At 42.9% G+C, this 16,386-nt stretch overlaps 1 protein-coding gene across 2 annotated transcripts in view; it reads left to right on the top strand.

Moving 5' to 3' along the window:
- Positions 1 to 1,376: 1,376 nt before the first annotated feature.
- LOC121317500 (intersectin-2-like) overlaps positions 1,377 to 16,386 on the top strand; it is a 58,509-nt gene continuing 43,499 nt past the window's right edge. For both annotated transcript variants that reach the window (XM_041253504.1, XM_041253505.1), the window contains exons 1-2: positions 1,377 to 1,598; positions 15,360 to 15,423. In XM_041253504.1, coding sequence (XP_041109438.1) covers positions 15,417 to 15,423 — 7 coding nt within the window. In that variant the 5' untranslated portion in view covers positions 1,377 to 1,598; positions 15,360 to 15,416. The remainder of the gene's footprint in view (positions 1,599 to 15,359; positions 15,424 to 16,386) is intronic.

Below are 16,386 nucleotides of genomic sequence, written 5' to 3'. Positions count from 1 at the left end.
ATTAATAAATTGTGACAAATCTATAGAAACTACACACATAACCCTTACCAAAATAACATATAGGTTTCTATAGACCTATCGGCCAAATGTCCCAATCCCCTATAGGTACCTATAGGTTTCTATAGCCTATAAGCCAAATGTCCCAATCGTCTATAAAACCTCTTGGTTCAATACAATAGCCTATAGATCTTCTATAGGATTCTATAGAAATTATATAGATGTCTTCTATAGGTAACCTATAGGTTATTTTCATGAGGGTAAGTAAAGTTACACGTATTTGTAACTGAACTGGATTCATTGTGTGATACAAGCAAAAACACATCTCAATATAAATTGATTATTGATTTATTTTAGTAGTTTTTTTCTAATAAGGAAACAATTTTGAATTTATTTTGAATTTATTTTCGATTGAAGTTGTTTTTTATCCAGTTTTTTTTTTTTTTTTTTTTTTTAATTTGCACAAAAGTGAAGCCCATTTTTACCACAGCGCTAACTTCCTCTGTTCTATATAGTGTACTAGCTCAACAGTTCCATACGGCAGCATGAAATAACCTATTGTAACACAGGGAGAGAAGAACCTGCAAATGTTTTGTGGCATAATAGGCTTCACCCAGGTTAAAACAGAATCTGGAAAATAAACTGTAAAATAATAAGTAATATGGAGTCATAAGATTACTTCTCAGAACTGTTTACCACGATTTTCTTCCCATTGCTTATACAGTTCCTCTTATTGGGGTTAGTCGAGTCAGGTTTTAATATTTATGTATCAGCCTTGTTTTTGTGGGTCAGACACAGTACAAAAGTATTCCCTGTTGGAAATTCAGATAATGACCAGTACTGGTGTGTCCTAATTACGCTATGCGCCTCTACAATCTGAATTTAGACTAATTTCTGTAAAGATGGGTTGAAGATCATATACATTGTGAATCCAAATGAAACCAGTCGGCTATTGAATCCAATTTGCTGGTGGAACTTTTAATCATGCTGATTTCAAAAAACAATCTCCCTGCAAAAAATAAATAAATAAATAAATAAAATAAACTCTTATTCACCCATCCTTTAGTTTCTGCGCCTGCTTCACACAAAGCTATCCTACTGCAGCTCTCTAAGCCTGGTCTACTGGGTTCTAAACAATGGTGGCACTGTTTGCGAAGGACAGGGCTGTGAGAGCACAGACGAGCACTTGTTTTGTGACAATGCTATAGGGATTTACAAAGGGACGCACACTCGACGTGTATTTGTGTATTTATTTAAATATGAACGGGTGTGTGATTCTTACCAGAGCAGCAAGAGGGCAGTGTGACATAAGATTGCTCGTCTTTGGTTTCTCCTCCCAGCCTGTGGTTGGATGGTATTCAAGGTCGGTGCTCGCTGTCAGCCATGTTGTTGATGTGATTAGTAGTATAGCACTCGACTCACAGCAACAGGTACAGTACGGGGAACGTTTTTGTTATTTTCTGAGGTCAAACGTCCTCACTCCTGCCTGAGGGCTTCTCCGCAAGGTTACGTTATCTGACGATGGAGTTTCGCTTATACTGGGTTTAAAGACAACACGAATCTGACATATTTTGTCTGTTTTTTTGTGCTTCACAAAAAAGGTAAGAGATGCAAATTAATTTTAAATTTAAACAACCTTCAGACACTACTAGTAAATAAACATTGACTCACTTTTAGTTGCAGTACACCTAGAAACCCGTCGTCTTTGAAAATCTCAAGACGTTTTGACGAAGTGATTTTGTACCCCAAAGTACATTACTAAATCGTAAACTTTGTTTCCAGCCACACTAGTAAAATAAAACACAGTAAACAGTCCCCTGTGACAGCCACTTCCGTGGTTTTGACCTGCTACTGTCTGTACCCAGGGGTTAGACTGGAGCCGGCTGAAGTGTTTTCTGTATATTTCACATTAAATTACATTTATAAAGTGGAAATGTTGTTAAATATATATATGTATTGTCATGCAGACTAATGTAACACATTTTCCATCAGTCTTATGCATGTAGGAAACCAACAGCTTTTGTCCAATTGCTTGAGAAACCTGTACAGAAAGTAAATCTTGCATACTCTTTATTACATACTTCAACTATTTCAAGTTGTTGTCCATGTGGAGTTTTCTGCTGTCCACATCAGATACCTGGCATTTTATGTTGGCGTATATTGGCTGTGGTTCAAAACTAAATAAAATGCTCATTGTTGTGGTGGACAAGTTAAATAAGTTATTTGGTTAGTTTCAGAGTCCACTGTAGAGGGTGTTTCTTTAATGCTGTTGATGTTCTGATTTTGTAGCTTTTAAAGCCTACAGTAGATATTCAGTTTATCATCTTGTGGTTCGGAATTCCAGTTCATTTAATGACCTTGAATAATAACATTATCACTTTCCTTTTAATATTGTTTTTAACATTTATTTTATAAGTACAACACTTTAGTTTGAAAGTTGATGTTGCTGTTGAGAAAGTGATCAGGTACTAATAGGAGGCATCAGTTTTTAGATTTTACTTTTAACCTGTGGCATACTGTCTCCTGGAAAAAGTGGAGAAGCAGAGATGATGTCCCTAAGCTTATAAAAGTTAAGCATCTTGGGTATTGGTCCTTTCAAACATTTCTAAAACCAAAAAAAAAACCCAGCCAGAATAACGTTTCTTGCTGTATAACTGCTGCCCCAAAATCTAGATGGAGACTGACACCCTGCCTGTCTACAATTAAAAAAAAAAGTGTATCCAGTGTCTTCTCACAATGTTAAAGAATCACCCTACATTGTATGCAAAGTAGACATCTTTTGTGTAGCCTGATACAAAAAAAAGAACCCTTACAGGAGAGAGGTTTTTGAATATAGTATCCATCCTTTGTGCAAAGTGACTGTTCCATTTTTAATAGAAGTCATCTTTTTCAAATTGTGCCAGGAAAAAAAAAGGTAAAACAAACACTAAAATAAGTACCTCGTTAGTGCTAAACACAGTAATTATCGTGACACTGGCCAGATTGTAACAATAAAGTCAAGATTAATCGTTTAGCTGTTTTAAAGCAGATTAGGTTAAACCACTGAGATTCAACACCAGCTTTGCAGTGCAAATGTGAAGAATAGGGCCTGGAAAGGTTTGCTATAGGTGGGGGAATGCCCTCTTTCTTCAGCTGGTTGATAACATCTTCCTCCACTGCACACATGTGAAGGAGTTCCTCCTCAAAGTTGTTCATGTCAAACCCAAGCCGGTGGCACACAGTTCCACTGCTAGCAAAGTCAATTCCAAATTGTTTGTAAGCAGTGACATGAATGGCTTCAGCTCATTCAGTGATGAAAACAGTTTTTCAAAACAGTCCACCAGTCCAGTAAGTATGCCTGCGTGAACAGAAGCATCATATTCTATCTCGCAGACATCAGAGCAGTTAATTGCTTCTTTAAGATGGGGGAAATACGTGAATGAACTGACATTAACTGTAAATGTAGTGTGAATTTCCTGAAGCTGGCAATTAGGGTAGGTGGGAGGTGATTTTTCCCCTACATAGCCAAGTTTAGCTTGTTGAGATTACCGGTGATATCGGTGCCAAATCCAGCACCCATTGTTCATCATCAAGTTCATCCTGTGCATGAGAATACTGAATAAGAAACTGGCAGATAGATGGGAGTAGTGTAGTGAAACGTTCCAGTACCTTTCCTCTGCTTAGCCAACATACTTCAGCGTGTAAGATGAGATCCCCATATTGAGTGTCCAGTTGATTCTGAATTTTGATAAACTGCTGATGGTGCAGTGGTTGCGCTCATCTAAAATTAACAAAATGCACCACATTGTCCGTCTCAGCCTTCAGTCTCCCTTGTCTAGCTTTGCACAAAGTGCCTCCTAGTGGATTGTGCAATGCACCCGGAAAGTTAGGTTCGGGATATCTCAACTGTCACAAATCAATCAATTTCTTTTTTCTCAACTGTAATTATGCTTATTGCCACAGAGAAGTATTCAATTAAACTGCTGAGTTTAATCAGCAACAAAACTCTTGTGCAAACTGAAATGTCATACCTTGCAACAGCACTCTGTTAACACAGTAAACAATATACTTTTTAAAGTGTACGTTTATGTTTTGATTTTATATTCATCAGTGGAAGAGAGCATAACTAATTTGCGTTCTTAGGGATTTTTAAAAAATTTTTGGATAGGTGAGTGTTGCAGACGAGGGGGGCGCAGGTAGAGGAGTTGCAGCCGGCAAGCGGCCCACGGGTCGTGGGTTGCCTACCACTATCTTAGATAATCTACCCAGACATGAATACTGATAAAATGGCCCAGATGTTAAAAGACTGGACTGGACTGGATTGAGCTGAGACTTGGGGTGCTGTATATTTGCTAGAGGACAGGTCTCGTAGTTTTCTTTTTCAGTGTGAGATTCAGCTTTATTCAGTTCAGATGCAGAAGGCTTTCCACTATGCGATCATCTCTGCCAAGTTCTCAGCTCCTGTACAGAATAAACCATTTAAATCTGAGAAAGTTTTGCATCAAAGCATGGGAGGCACAGTGGATGTGCTGAAATATCTCTCATATCCTGAAGCAACTGTCATGGCAAACCCCCCCCCCCCCAACCCCCCCCCCCCCCCAAAAAAAAAGATACATAATTAACAAAGGTTATATATATATATATATATATATATATATATATATATATATATATATATTATATATATATATATATATATATATATATATATGAATAAAAATACATGGAAGAAGGCTAATTGCATCCTGAGCTATTCCAAAAAAAAAGGGATAATACCACAGAAGTGACGTCAAAAAGTGATCATTCCTGTAGAGGAAAATATGTATTAATTACAAAAGCAAGAAAAGTATTAACATTGTGATTTCAATCCCAATAAAAAACGCACAAATAATTTTTGTTTTTTACTCTGTTCACTCTGAATCACGAAACGAAATCATTACTTGGAAGAGAGGAGGGCTGTCTTGGAAAATGAATATCAAACTCTGCACCTGAAGTGCAGGGAAAGTTTTTCCTCTCTCGTTGAAATCAGTTGCATACTGTTTATATACTGGGTAGAACTTTGATCTGTAGTTTTCCAGACAGGTGACTGTTTCTTTGTTGTGTTTGTTTATTTATTTTTTCACAATGCTGACACATGAGTTGCTGAGTTATTAAAGCTACTGTATCTGTTTACCATAAGCATTGGCTAAGTCTTCTAGTTGTACAAATGTTTGTAAACATGTACACTAACAGCGGTAAACTAAATGGTACCATTCACTGGTGCTACAGATGTAGTTTATTAAAGCATTTCAATACTTTAACTCCGTCTGTAGTTAAATGCTACTGGACTGTGGTTATAATACAGCTCAATTACAATGACATTATGCATGAGTACCTTAAAATGCTTGCTGCACTATACACTAAAAATATAAACAGATACTATTGTTTATATGTTGCTGTGGCAGAGCAAAGCTCTGCCCTTTTAAATTGGCAGGGATGGGGTTAACTTCCCCTGCCTGCCTGGGTTTATTATGTTCAGGTGGCTGGGGTTGATTAGTTGATTAGGTTGATTAACGATCAATCAACGCCCAGCCACCTGATATAAAAGGAGGCCTCAGCTTCTCATTTGGGAGAAGGGAGCTGAGGAAGCAGGTTGGTGTTTGTTTTGTGGTTTTTTGAATTTTTTAAATCCAGTGAAGGCATTGCCCAGCCTGGAAACTTTATTTTTGTGAGTTTTGTTTTTGCTTTATTTGTGTTTGAGTATCTGTTATTTTGCCCTTGTGCACTTTATTTTTGTTTATTTATAATAAAATAGTTATTTTTTTGAACTGCAGTCTGTCTCTGGGCCTCTATCCACTCGCCAGCCTGCCACATTTGGTGTCAGAAGTGGGATAGCGCCACCTAGAGGCTCAGAGCAGTATTTATTTTTTTTTTTGAGAAAAAAAAATGGGAAAGAAGAGCAGACAGCGGCAAAGGCAGGACAAGCAGCAGCTGAAGAAATGTAAGCTGCTGCAGCCACCGCTGGAGGACCCGGCCAGCCTCTTCCCCTGGTGTTCCTGGTGTGGGAAGGAGGACCATCGTTGGCGGTCCTGCCCAGACGTGCCACCGGCAAACTGGTGTGACCGGTGTGAGGAGGACGGCCACAACTGGGCAGGATGCCCCTACAACCAGGCCCAGGAAGAGGTGCAGTGTTCACCCCGGGCATCAGGGGCCACCCCACTACCTCCAGCACCACCACCTTCACCACCGTCCCAGGAGATCTGGGACTGGTTGATGCACCCTGAGGCAGACCTCGTCCACGATCTCCCCATAGTTATCAACACGCTGTGGCGTCGAGATGGGGAGAGGTGGGAACAGTGGGAGGAACAGCACCACCCGGCCTCCTTCCCAGAGGTTGCCCTCATGGTGGTTAATTACCTGGCGGTAGACATGGGAGATCCACCGGTCACTCCAATAAAGAGAGGTGAGCCGCCTTCCCGAGAGCCAGAGAGGGGTGAGCCGCCTTCCCGGGAGCCAGAGAGGGGCGAGGAGCTGCCGTCGCTCCCAGAGCCAGAGAGGGGCGAGGAGCTGCCGTCGCTCCCAGAGCCAGAGAGGGGTGAGGAGCTGCCGTCGCTCCCAGAGCCAGAGAGGGAGGAGGAGCTGCCGTCGCTCCCAGAGCCAGAGAGGGGCGAGGAGCTGCCGTCGCTCCCAGAGCCAGAGAGGGGCGAGGAGCTGCCGTCGCTCCCAGAGCCAGAGAGGGGTGAGGAGCTGCCGTCGTCCCCAGAGCCAGAGAGGGGTGAGGAGCTGCCGTCGTCCCCAGAGCCAGAGAGGGGTGAGGAGCTGCCGTCGCTCCCAGAGCCAGAGAGGGGTGAGGAGCTGCCGTCGTCCCCAGAGCCAGAGAGGGGTGAGGAGCTGCCGTCGTCCCCAGAGCCAGAGAGGGGTGAGGAGCTGCCGTCGCTCCCAGAGCCAGAGAGGGGTGAGGATCTGCCGTCGCTCCCAGAGCCAGAGAGGGAGGAGGAGCTGCCGTCGCTCCCAGAGCCAGAGAGGGGTGAGGAGCTGCCGTCGCTCCCAGAGCCAGAGAGGGGTGAGGATCTGCCGTCGCTCCCAGAGCCAGAGAGGGGTGAGGATCTGCTGTCGCTCCCAGAGCCAGAGAGGGAGGAGGATCTGCTGTCGCTCCCAGAGCCAGAGAGGGAGGAGGATCTGCTGTCGCTCCCAGAGCCAGAGAGGGGAGGAGGATCTGCTGTCGCTCCCAGAGCCAGAGAGGGAGGAGGATCTGCTGTCGCTCCCAGAGCCAGAGAGGGAGGAGGATCTGCTGTCGCTCCCAGAGCCAGAGAGGGAGGAGGATCTGCTGTCGCTCCCAGAGCCAGAGAGGGAGGAGGATCTGCTGTCGCTCCCAGAGCCAGAGAGGGAGGAGGATCTGCCGTCGCTCCCAGAGCCAGAGAGGGAGGAGGATCTGCTGTCGCTCCCAGAGCCAGAGAGGGAGGAGGATCTGCTGTCGCTCCCAGAGCCAGAGAGGGAGGAGGATCTGCTGTCGCTCCCAGAGCCAGAGAGGGAGGAGGATCTGCCGTCGCTCCCAGAGCCAGAGAGGGAGGAGGAGCCTCCGTCACTCCCAGAGCCAGAGAGGAGTGAGGAGCCGCCGTCGCTCCCAGAGCCAGAGAGGGGGAGGAGCTGCCGTCGCTCCCAGAGCCAGAGAGGGAGGAGGATCTGCCGTCGTCCTCAGAGCCCGAGAGGGAGGAGCCGCCGCCGCTCTCAGAACCAGAGGGAGAGGGGGCCGCCGCCGCCGCCTCCGCCACCAGAGGGAGCCGGGCCGCCGCCTCCGCCACCAGAGGGAGCCGGGCCGCCGCCGCCGCCTCCGCCACCAGAGGGAGCCGGGCCGCCGCCGCCGCCTCCGCCACCAGAGGGAGCCGGGCCGCCGCCGCCGCCTCCGCCACCAGAGGGAGCCGGCCGCCGCCGCCTCCGCCACCAGAGGGAGCCGGGCCGCCGCCGCCGCCTCCGCCACCAGAGGGAGCCGGGCCGCCGCCGCCGCCTCCGCCACCAGAGGGAGCCGGGCCGCCGCCGCCTCCGCCACCAGAGGGAGCCGGGCCGCCACCTCCGCCACCAGAGGGAGCCGGGCCGCCACCTCCGCCACCAGAGGGAGCCGGGGCCGCCACCTCCGCCACCAGAGGGAGCCGGGCCGCCGCCCTCCGCCACCAGAGGGAGCCGGGCCGCCGCCTCCGCCACCAGAGGGAGCCGGGCCGCCACCTCCGCCACCAGAGGGAGCCGGGCCGCCGTCGCCGCCTCCGCCACCAGAGGGAGCCGGGCCGCCGCCGCCGCCTCCGCCACCAGAGGGAGCCGGGCCGCCGTCGCCGCCTCCGCCACCAGAGGGAGCCGGGCCGCCGTCGCCATGCTACCTTGGACATTCGGGGCCCCCTCAACCAAAGAAGGCTTGGGGGCTCCGACATCAACCCCGCCCACCACCACCCACCATAACAGCCCACCCAAGGGACATAATTGGACTCTTGGGGGGAGGGGGGGGGGGGGGGGGGGGGGGGGAAGGGGGGAGTTGGCCGATTGCGGCCGGTGTACGTTGTACATGGGGGGAGGTGTGTGGCAGAGCAAAGCTCTGCCCTTTTTAAATTGGCAGGGATGGGGTTAACTTCCCCTGCCTGCCTGGGTTTATTATGTTCAGGTGGCTGGGGTTGATTAGTTGATTAGGTTGATTAACGATCAATCAACGCCCAGCCACCTGATATAAAAGGAGGCCTCAGCTTCTCATTTGGGAGAAGGGAGCTGAGGAAGCAGGTTGGTGTTTGTTTTTGTGGTTTTTTGAATTTTCTAAATCCAGTGAAGGCATTGCCCAGCCTGGAAACTTTATTTTTGTGAGTTTTGTTTTTGCTTTATTTGTGTTTGAGTATCTGTTATTTTGCCCTTGTGCACTTTATTTTTGTTTATTTATAATAAAATAGTTATTTTTTTGAACTGCAGTCTGTCTCTGGGCCTCTATCCACTCGCCAGCCTGCCACAGTTGCCCTCTCCAAAAATGCACAATCATATATCAAGCAAAAAAATCAAAATGCATTTTAAACCATATTTCATTTTATTCCTGTACTTTTTGACATCCAAGTAAGGTTTGTGTTAGGTACAGTAATGCCTGAGGAACACACTATTCATGTACTGTCCGGAAAATATCTGCACTAATTATGGAGAAAAGTATTCACTGTTCAGCAGAACCGAGCATTTACAGAAGCAGATAAATTTAGCATTCCCCAGAGAGAATGGCTGTGAGCTATAAACCTGATCCTGTGTAATGTTTTGCATGACCACAAAGCTGTTGAATCTATTTTCTAATGTTGGCCCAACCTTTGTTACATTATTAAAAACACAAGACTCTAAAAAGTTTGCCAGTCCAACCTTTGTAGTATACTTGCAGTTATCCCATGAACAGTGTGCTAAAGCATGTTATACTGTACATTGTTTTATACTGTTATGCACGTTAATAGCAACGATACACATACTTAAATAGTCAAACTATGCTGTGGTACTGTACCTGCTGTAGTGACTTCCGATAAATCCCTGTTTTATATTAATACAGTTACATTCAGATGATTACTTGGAGTTCATTATACGCGGGATATTAAACAGCTTTTGAACACTGCTTACTTTCAGAATCTGGCACTTCACTAAGCCTGTCTCCAGTTTTAGGGGGGGGTTCTAAATGCTGTACATGACAGATTGGGAATATGGCTCTAAAAATAACATTTCCGGCACTAGAAGGGGCCACATTTATGTATAATTTACTTCCAGCAGTGTGGAAAAAAAAGACCCTGTCTCAAGCTATAATTCACTGTTTGATGTCATGTTGTTGAGATTAACTGTTGAGATTAACTGTTGATAACAGAGATCAAAGGGACACAGTGGGACAACAGAGAGGCAGTTTCAGTTTGTGCCTGGGGGTCCTCGCCTCACCAGTATATTTTTACCTGATAACGGTTTTGAAACCTAAGTATAAGTTTATTTCTGTCAAATTGGAAATTATGTTGAAAAGTAATTTTGTGTTCTAGTACTGTAGATGTTTACTCTTCTTGAAAAAAAAAAGTCCATGTTCCTGTAATTGTACATAGTGTGTGTGTGTCTATATATATATATATATATATATATATATATATATATATATATATATATATATATATATATATATAGTGAAAGATCCTCGCAACTCACAGGTTCGTTGCCCCTTTAATTAGGAAGACCCAGGACACAGAAATTGATTTTTGTAGCGCTGACGCGCACTTTTAATAAACACAAACAAAAATAAACAAAACAAACAAACACCCACCTCCTTCTTGGAGCATTAACTAACACAAGCCCTAATCTAACTCATATAGGACGGCTAAGCCATTCTCAAAGAATCTACTGTTTTAGAATCAAAAGGCTTTTGAGTTAATTGAAGTGGGTTAAATCATAAATTGTGCTATTTCAGTTAAGAATCTAGTCTCCCAGCCTGGTGGATATTACCTACTGTAGGCATCTGCTATGCCATCCTGTCTGAGTGAGGTTTGTCTTTCTTAGTTTCTCCACCCCCCTTGCACCACCAATAGGGAAAGTAGTAGGCTGTTGTGATCCACCAATAGGGAAAGTAGTAGGCTGTTGTGATCCACCAATAGGGAAAGTAGTAGGCTGTTGTGATTTAGAAAGAACAAGGTGAGTGGAAGTGGGGCTGTCTTGACTGCTGCATTAGGTTGCAGCGACTGCAGGTAGCAGGTTTTCTGTATCTGTTCAGTGCGATTCTTTTACCTGCACCACTAACGTGTTTGTAATGCAGGCAGAACGAATGCTACATTTTAGCAAAAATTCAACACACAGTAAGGAGGGCTTTTGTGGTGTATTTTCTTATTCTAAGACTATCCAAGTAGGGTGTTTTAGGTATAGGAAAGATTATTACATTTATTTCTTGCTTCGAAGCTTAAAAAATTAAAGTACATATTGTGTTCTTGTGTGCTGAAAAATGCCTCACTGCCTTGTGCTTTGATTAGAGAATACAAGTCAAGTACGTACAATATGTGTCAAATTTTTTCACCCAATTACTTTTGAATGCTTTTTAAAAATGAATTTATTAGGTGGTGTTCACGTTCTCTACATGTATTAATGATTTTTTTTTTCTTGATTTGTGTGCCATTTGTTTTAAATAGACCAGCGTCTACTGATCAGCAAGGCTCCACATTTAAATAAAACAAAATTATTAGCTACTGCAGACAACTGCATTTGATTTCTTCTGTAACTAATAATTACTGCCCTCCTTTGATGTATTGCAGCTGTGGATCTTTTAACAAAGGAGGGAAACATGCATATCAGGACACAATTTCTGTATAAATTATAGAGGAAACGCAAAAGTACAACACCATGTAGTTTTGGCCTGCCTTATACTTTGCAGATGAGACAAATAGGAGAAGTGGTAAACACTGTTGCAGCAGCAAAGGTCATTCACCATGATCTAGACAGCATTCAGAACTGGGCAGACACATGGTATTTAATATAGAAATGTGTAAGGTACTGCATGCAGGCAATAAAAATGTCCTTTATTAATACCATATGGGAGATACTGAAATTGAAGAAGGAATCTATGAAAATGATTTAGGAGTTTATGTTGACTCAGAAATGTCTTCATCTAGACAATCTGGGGAAGCTATAAAAAAAGTGCTCGGATACATAGTGAAAAGTGTTGAATTTAAATCAAGGGAAGTATTGTTAAAATTTTACAATGTATTAGTAAGCCCTCATCTAGAATACTGTGTTCAGTTCTGGTTATCTCGCTAAAAAAAGGATGTTGCGCTCTAGAAAGAGTACAAAGAAGAGCGGCCAGAATAATTCCTGGTTTAAAAGGCATGTCATATGCAGACAGGCTAAAATAATTGAATCTATTCAGTCTTGAAGAAAGAAGACTACGCGGCGATCTGATTCAAGCATTAAAAATTTAAAAGGTATGACAATGTTGACACAGGGGACTTTTTCGACATGGAAAAAGAAACGAGGACCAGGGGTCACAAATAGAGATTGGGTAAAGGGGCATTTAGAACAGAAAATAGGCGCTTTTTTACACAGAGAATTGTGGGAGTCTGGAACCAACCCCAAACGAGCAACATGGGCCGAATGGCCTCCTCTCGTTTGTAACCTTTCTTATTTTCTTGTAGCTACTACCTGTGTTCTGGGTTCATCCTGAAAGCATATAAATTGTATCCTGCCCCCTCTTGACCCTCTGTACGTTCTATAAAGTGTCGTGTTTGACCCTGTATCACAATAGTGATACAGATGACTAAGAAGAACCAGTTCTGAAGAAGTCATTGAAAACTTTGAAACACAGTACTGTAGCTGTCCTCCTATCGCTTCAATCTCTAACTGTAGCATATGTAAGAAAGGCATATAAGGTTTAAGCTTTGTGGAATTACACAGCAAGGTAGTTAAGCATGTACTTTCTGGTATGGGAAAAAAAATGTAGGCCTAACCAGTGTCACAACCTCCAATAATGAGGGAATATGGTCAAGACAGATGGATGAAGGGAGGGAGATGTACTGCAGTTGATAAGGTGGCTCAGCTCTGCTAGATTAAGACATTGTAATGCTCTGTTCTTTGTCAAAATCAAAGAAATCAGAATAATGAGAAGGGATTATTTTGGGCTTTGTCCAAAGCTGAAGAGCAGACAGATGGGCAGAGTTCATTGAGGACTATCAACTGGAGATTGCAGGGGATGAAAGAACAGTGTTACCTGGCTCTGAGACAGCATCTGCAATGTACAGTGTTGGACCAGTTATTAAGTCATGTTTTGTTGTGCGATATTTCATCCACATTGTACTGGTAAAAGGCTTAAAGATAACCGAAAATAATCATTAAAAAAAATTATTAATATACTGTACATTAAAAATTATTAATAAATTACTTGATTAAGAATTGTTAGTCCTGTGCATGTAATTCAGTCTTAAGGAGTTGGTGTGAATGAATGAAAAACAAAATATACAGTACTGTATTGCGTATATTGTAAAAATCTTAATAATATATATTATGGCTTCATCATAAATTGCACTTCACATTAAAACCATAAAGAATAAAACAATGTGGAACTCATTAAAACCCTTTGCAGTCAGAACCTCACAAAGTACAGTAGTTATTTTTTCACCTGTGACCACTCTTTTATCAACTACAATTACACTATCCACAGTAAAGAAGACTCTCTGCAAAGCAATAGCTGGACATTGATATTTGTATTGTCTGGAAGTTGTGATCACTGTTCTGTTTAATAGAATTAATTGCATAGATAATACTGTACATGAGTACTGTATGTTGTGTTAGTATAGTGGATGGTGAATGGAGAGGGGACTGGGGAAACTGAGTCTGCACAAAAGAGGTTTACAGTATGCTGTCCAGGATTTTTCTGTAGCTGCAGACAAACTGTTTTACCATAGATTTTCCTTTTTTATTACCTTCTTGCTGTACAGTACCTAGTGTGTAAAGTTTCATATTTAGATTTTGCAGACATTATATCTTATTGTTGCAGTATAATTTAATATATTTCAGGGAGCAATCAATATGAAGTCATTACAGTACCTATAGGACCTCTGGGCACATTTAAACCGATTTATCCAATCTACATACAGTAATTCATGGTTTTAGGTGTGACTACACCTATAGAACAGTGCAAATTGGACACACAGGGGCTGATGTAAGGATACGCACTTGCAGGTGCAAAACCCCCATAATGCAGACGTAAAGTCTGATCTTACTAGCCTCTAAAAATGCAGCTGATATAAAGAGTGGTGCTCACCAGGTGTTCTGCACCCACTATCAAATTTGTACTTTTGCTGTCATTAATACATTGAAATTATATTGAAATGCACTCAAATGAAGAAAAGAGCACAGAATTGGGCGGGATCTGGATATTAAGCAGGTGCAAAAATTATATAATGTGATGTAAGGATTTTGCCTTGCACTTAGGCAGTTGCTGACCCTCCAAACCTTACCTCTTCTAAACAAGGTGCTTGTAGAAGCGAGTAATTAAGAGCTATATAAAAGCACACACTTGGCTTCAGGATGGCTGCTGTGGTACACTTCCTGATGCGGTAACACTTTGTTCTTGTTGAGGAGAGACAGGAACACATTTAGAGGAGAAGGGCAAGACGAAGAATCCCAGGGTCACTTTGTTTGGGATGCCAGACAACGCGGCTGTCTCACTCTGCAGGTCATCCTTGACCTCATAGCTGAATTGAGGGATGAGGCCCTGCGCCAATCTAGGGACCACTATCCCTGCATAAGTGAAAGTGCTTTGTTCGCTGCACTACTTTGCCTCTAGTTCCTTTGACACAGTTGGAATGTCTGGAGGGATAGCCTAAGCCACCTTTTCCAGAGTGGTAGGCACATTTCTGGATGTCATGCTAAAAAGGGCAGGCCAATCCATAACATTTTGTAAGGATACTAGCATAACTCTGTTTCATGCTGACTCTCAGCTCCTTCTCAGAAAACTTTTCTTTTCTGTGTGCCAAGAGGATTTTTCTGCCCTTCCTTTGACATTTTGTTTGGGCTTGTATTTTCATGCTCCACAAATGTCGTAGAGTGACTACTGCTCTCTGTACTCTTAAGTCTGCAAGTGCAGCCTCTGAATAGACCGATGCACTCATTTAGACCCTCATTATCGTAATTGCGGATCATTATTTGTGCGTGTTGAATAATTTCCATTGCTGTTAAATTTACACAGGGTGCAGTGCAAAATAATTGCCTGGTGCAATGCAATTTGAATTTTGCATCCGCAATTATTTGCACTGTGTCTATACTTACGTCACCCTCATAACGATCTAAACAGAAACAACAACAGATTGTGACTTTAAATTGTGTATTGTAGGCCACTACAGTAAGCGTTTGTTAACAATTGTGTGTCAGTAGTTTTTTTTTTTTTTTTAACATGGTATTGCCTCACACTATTCATTTTAATTGAACATTCATTATTTAACTGTTGTTTACTGTACTCAGACAAGCAGTTAATTTCTGTTTTGCATTTTATACCCCATTTAATACCTAACCCAAGCAGTTATTGATTGATTAATTAATTGATGTTTATAGCCCGTCCTCTCTTTGCACACATTATTATTTTGACTATACAAGCATATGGCTGATCAGCAGGTCCTGCAGTGTTGGAGCACAGTCTGTGCCCTATTACTGTGTAAGAATGTGCTAATAGGCCCAGGCTGCTCCACCTATCCTGTGAGCGTTTCTTTTTCTGTGTGTGCAGAGGTTTCAGCTTGTTCAGCACAGGCTGAAGCAGCGCATTGTTTGCTGTCGGAACTATGTGCTGAACTGGAAGGAGAGGCGGGGGAGGGTGGTTGACGTTTCCCCTACTCAGCGGGCCACTAAGCCACAGTCTGCCCTGCTTACATTATTAATGGGAGCGTGTTTTTATGTTGCAGATGGCCAAGAACTAGCCAGGCACGGTCGGGACCAGGGTGGCTCAGTTTCCCACAGCCATGAATGGTAAGCAGATTGTTTAGTTTCAAGTAATTGGTGGGGTTGGGTGTTTTTGTATTGTGTTGTGTGCATTCTGCTTGTGTGATTTGGAATACTGTGTTGTGTGCGTTCTGCTTGTGTGATTTGGAATACTGCTGTGCACACAGAATAAAGCAAAACAACCTCCTTGGGATATAACCCTTTCGCTAAGCTAACATTGAGTTAGTCTCTTGTTAGCAGCATCTGTGTGTACTGCAGCCTGATTTTCTTAACACTGTGTATTTGCACTAACCATTTGCTGTAATTTGTCATTTAGACTCGGGCAAATGTTGAATAATTAAAAAATCCATTTAGATATCAATCATGGTCCGATTCGTGATTTTAGAAGATTGTATACTGGATACAAGTGACAAGGAGTAAACTGAAGACCCTGTATCATTAACTTCTCTGTTTAATTTACTCAGCTCTTAGACAGCAGGATGCTGCGAACATACTATTTTAGGAATCACTGGATTTAGTATGACCGTCATCTAGATTAAATAGGTTTAGCGGTGACTGTATACTACCAAATCCTATTTGAAGACCTGACCAGGTGCTTGTTATTGTTATTGTTATTTTTATTATTAATATTAGTAGTCATAGTAGCAGAAGTAGTGTTAAGAGTATTATTGCTTTCCTTATTTATTTTTCTTGTTTGTACAGTTTCTATCCAAGGCAATCAAGGTTGTATAAGAGTGCCAGAAGCAGCACTTCAATACTTTTTAGTACCCAGCACTCAAGTTTCTTCTCATGCAACTTGACTGAATATGTCTTGCTCTTAAATAGATGCTGTTGTTCATTTTTCTTAGTTGCATTGCAATTGCCCCACATTGTCTTTAATTAGTCATTGAGCTTATTGTTAAAATGTACAATCTACTGTGTCTCTGCATGGACATATTGATCACATTTAAGTTACATTTCAGCATTAGTATCAGTAATTTTACAGGGTAA

The sequence above is a fragment of the Polyodon spathula genome, chromosome 6 (genome assembly GCF_017654505.1).
Source record: "Polyodon spathula isolate WHYD16114869_AA chromosome 6, ASM1765450v1, whole genome shotgun sequence".
Lineage (NCBI taxonomy): Eukaryota > Metazoa > Chordata > Actinopteri > Acipenseriformes > Polyodontidae > Polyodon > Polyodon spathula.
This window is presented reverse-complemented; position numbering and strand designations above follow the sequence as displayed.